The sequence below is a fragment of the Numida meleagris genome, unplaced genomic scaffold, assembly GCF_002078875.1.
Source record: "Numida meleagris isolate 19003 breed g44 Domestic line unplaced genomic scaffold, NumMel1.0 unplaced_Scaffold366, whole genome shotgun sequence".
Classification (NCBI taxonomy): domain Eukaryota; kingdom Metazoa; phylum Chordata; class Aves; order Galliformes; family Numididae; genus Numida; species Numida meleagris.
Genome location: NW_018364591.1, coordinates 92,822 through 93,661, shown reverse-complemented (window position 1 = coordinate 93,661; position 840 = coordinate 92,822). Strand labels below are relative to the sequence as shown.

The 840-nt window shown below is 54.2% G+C and overlaps 1 gene segment (V, D, J or C); it reads left to right on the top strand.

Moving 5' to 3' along the window:
* The first annotated feature begins 268 nt into the window (after positions 1–268).
* The window catches only part of LOC110391445, a 4,863-nt gene continuing 4,291 nt past the window's right edge, over positions 269–840 (top strand). Inside the window, 1 exon segment of the V gene segment in view lies at positions 269–407. Within this exon segment, the coding sequence occupies positions 269–407 (139 nt within the window).

Here is an 840-nt window from a genome sequence, read left to right as displayed (position 1 = left end):
CCGTGCCACCATCTCGAGGGACAACGGGCAGAGCACAGTGCGGCTGCAGCTGAACAGCCTCAAGGCCGAAGACACCGCCACCTACTACTGCGCGAAAGGCACTGGTGCTTATGGTTGTGGTGGTGCTTATCGTGGTTTCTGTGCTGGTGACATGGATGGCACCGGGACACAAGCTCATCTGCAGTTGGGAGGGTTCCACCTAGGATGCAGAGCTCAGTGCTGGGGGCAAAGAATTGTGTGTGTGCATGGAATGACCATGACCATGACCATGACCATGACCATGACCATGAGCATCTGCATCATCGTATCCTTCTCCATCACCACCACCACCACCATCCTTTCTTCAGACAATTCTGTGCTCGGTTCCATCCCTGTGGGCTCATTTTTGCAGATTGGGGCTGAGTTCTGTACGTTCTGGGCTCAGCTCGGTCACTCGGGCTCTGCTCTAGGTGTCTCCGTGGTGGGTCTCTATGAAATCTTATCATGGTGTCAGTGGGGTCTCTGTGCAGTTTCTATAGGGTCGCAATTAAATTGCAGTGGGGTCTCTATGAGACCTGTATTTGGTTTTAATGGGATCTCAGTGGGGTCTTAGTCAGGTCTCTATGGGCCTCAGTGGGGCAACAACGGGCTCCTGTCGCACCCAGTCCGTGCCGTCCCCGCTGCCCCCGCAGCACGCCCACCCAGCAGCAGGCATCCAGCTGGCCCCACACGGGATCTATTTTGAGGCAGGAAATGAGATATTTCGGTCGTGTCTGAAACCCGTGGGGTGCCAGCAGATGGAGCAGCTGCAGGCAGTGTTCTCTTTTTGCTTTTTCAACCTTTTTTTTTTTTTCCTTTTCA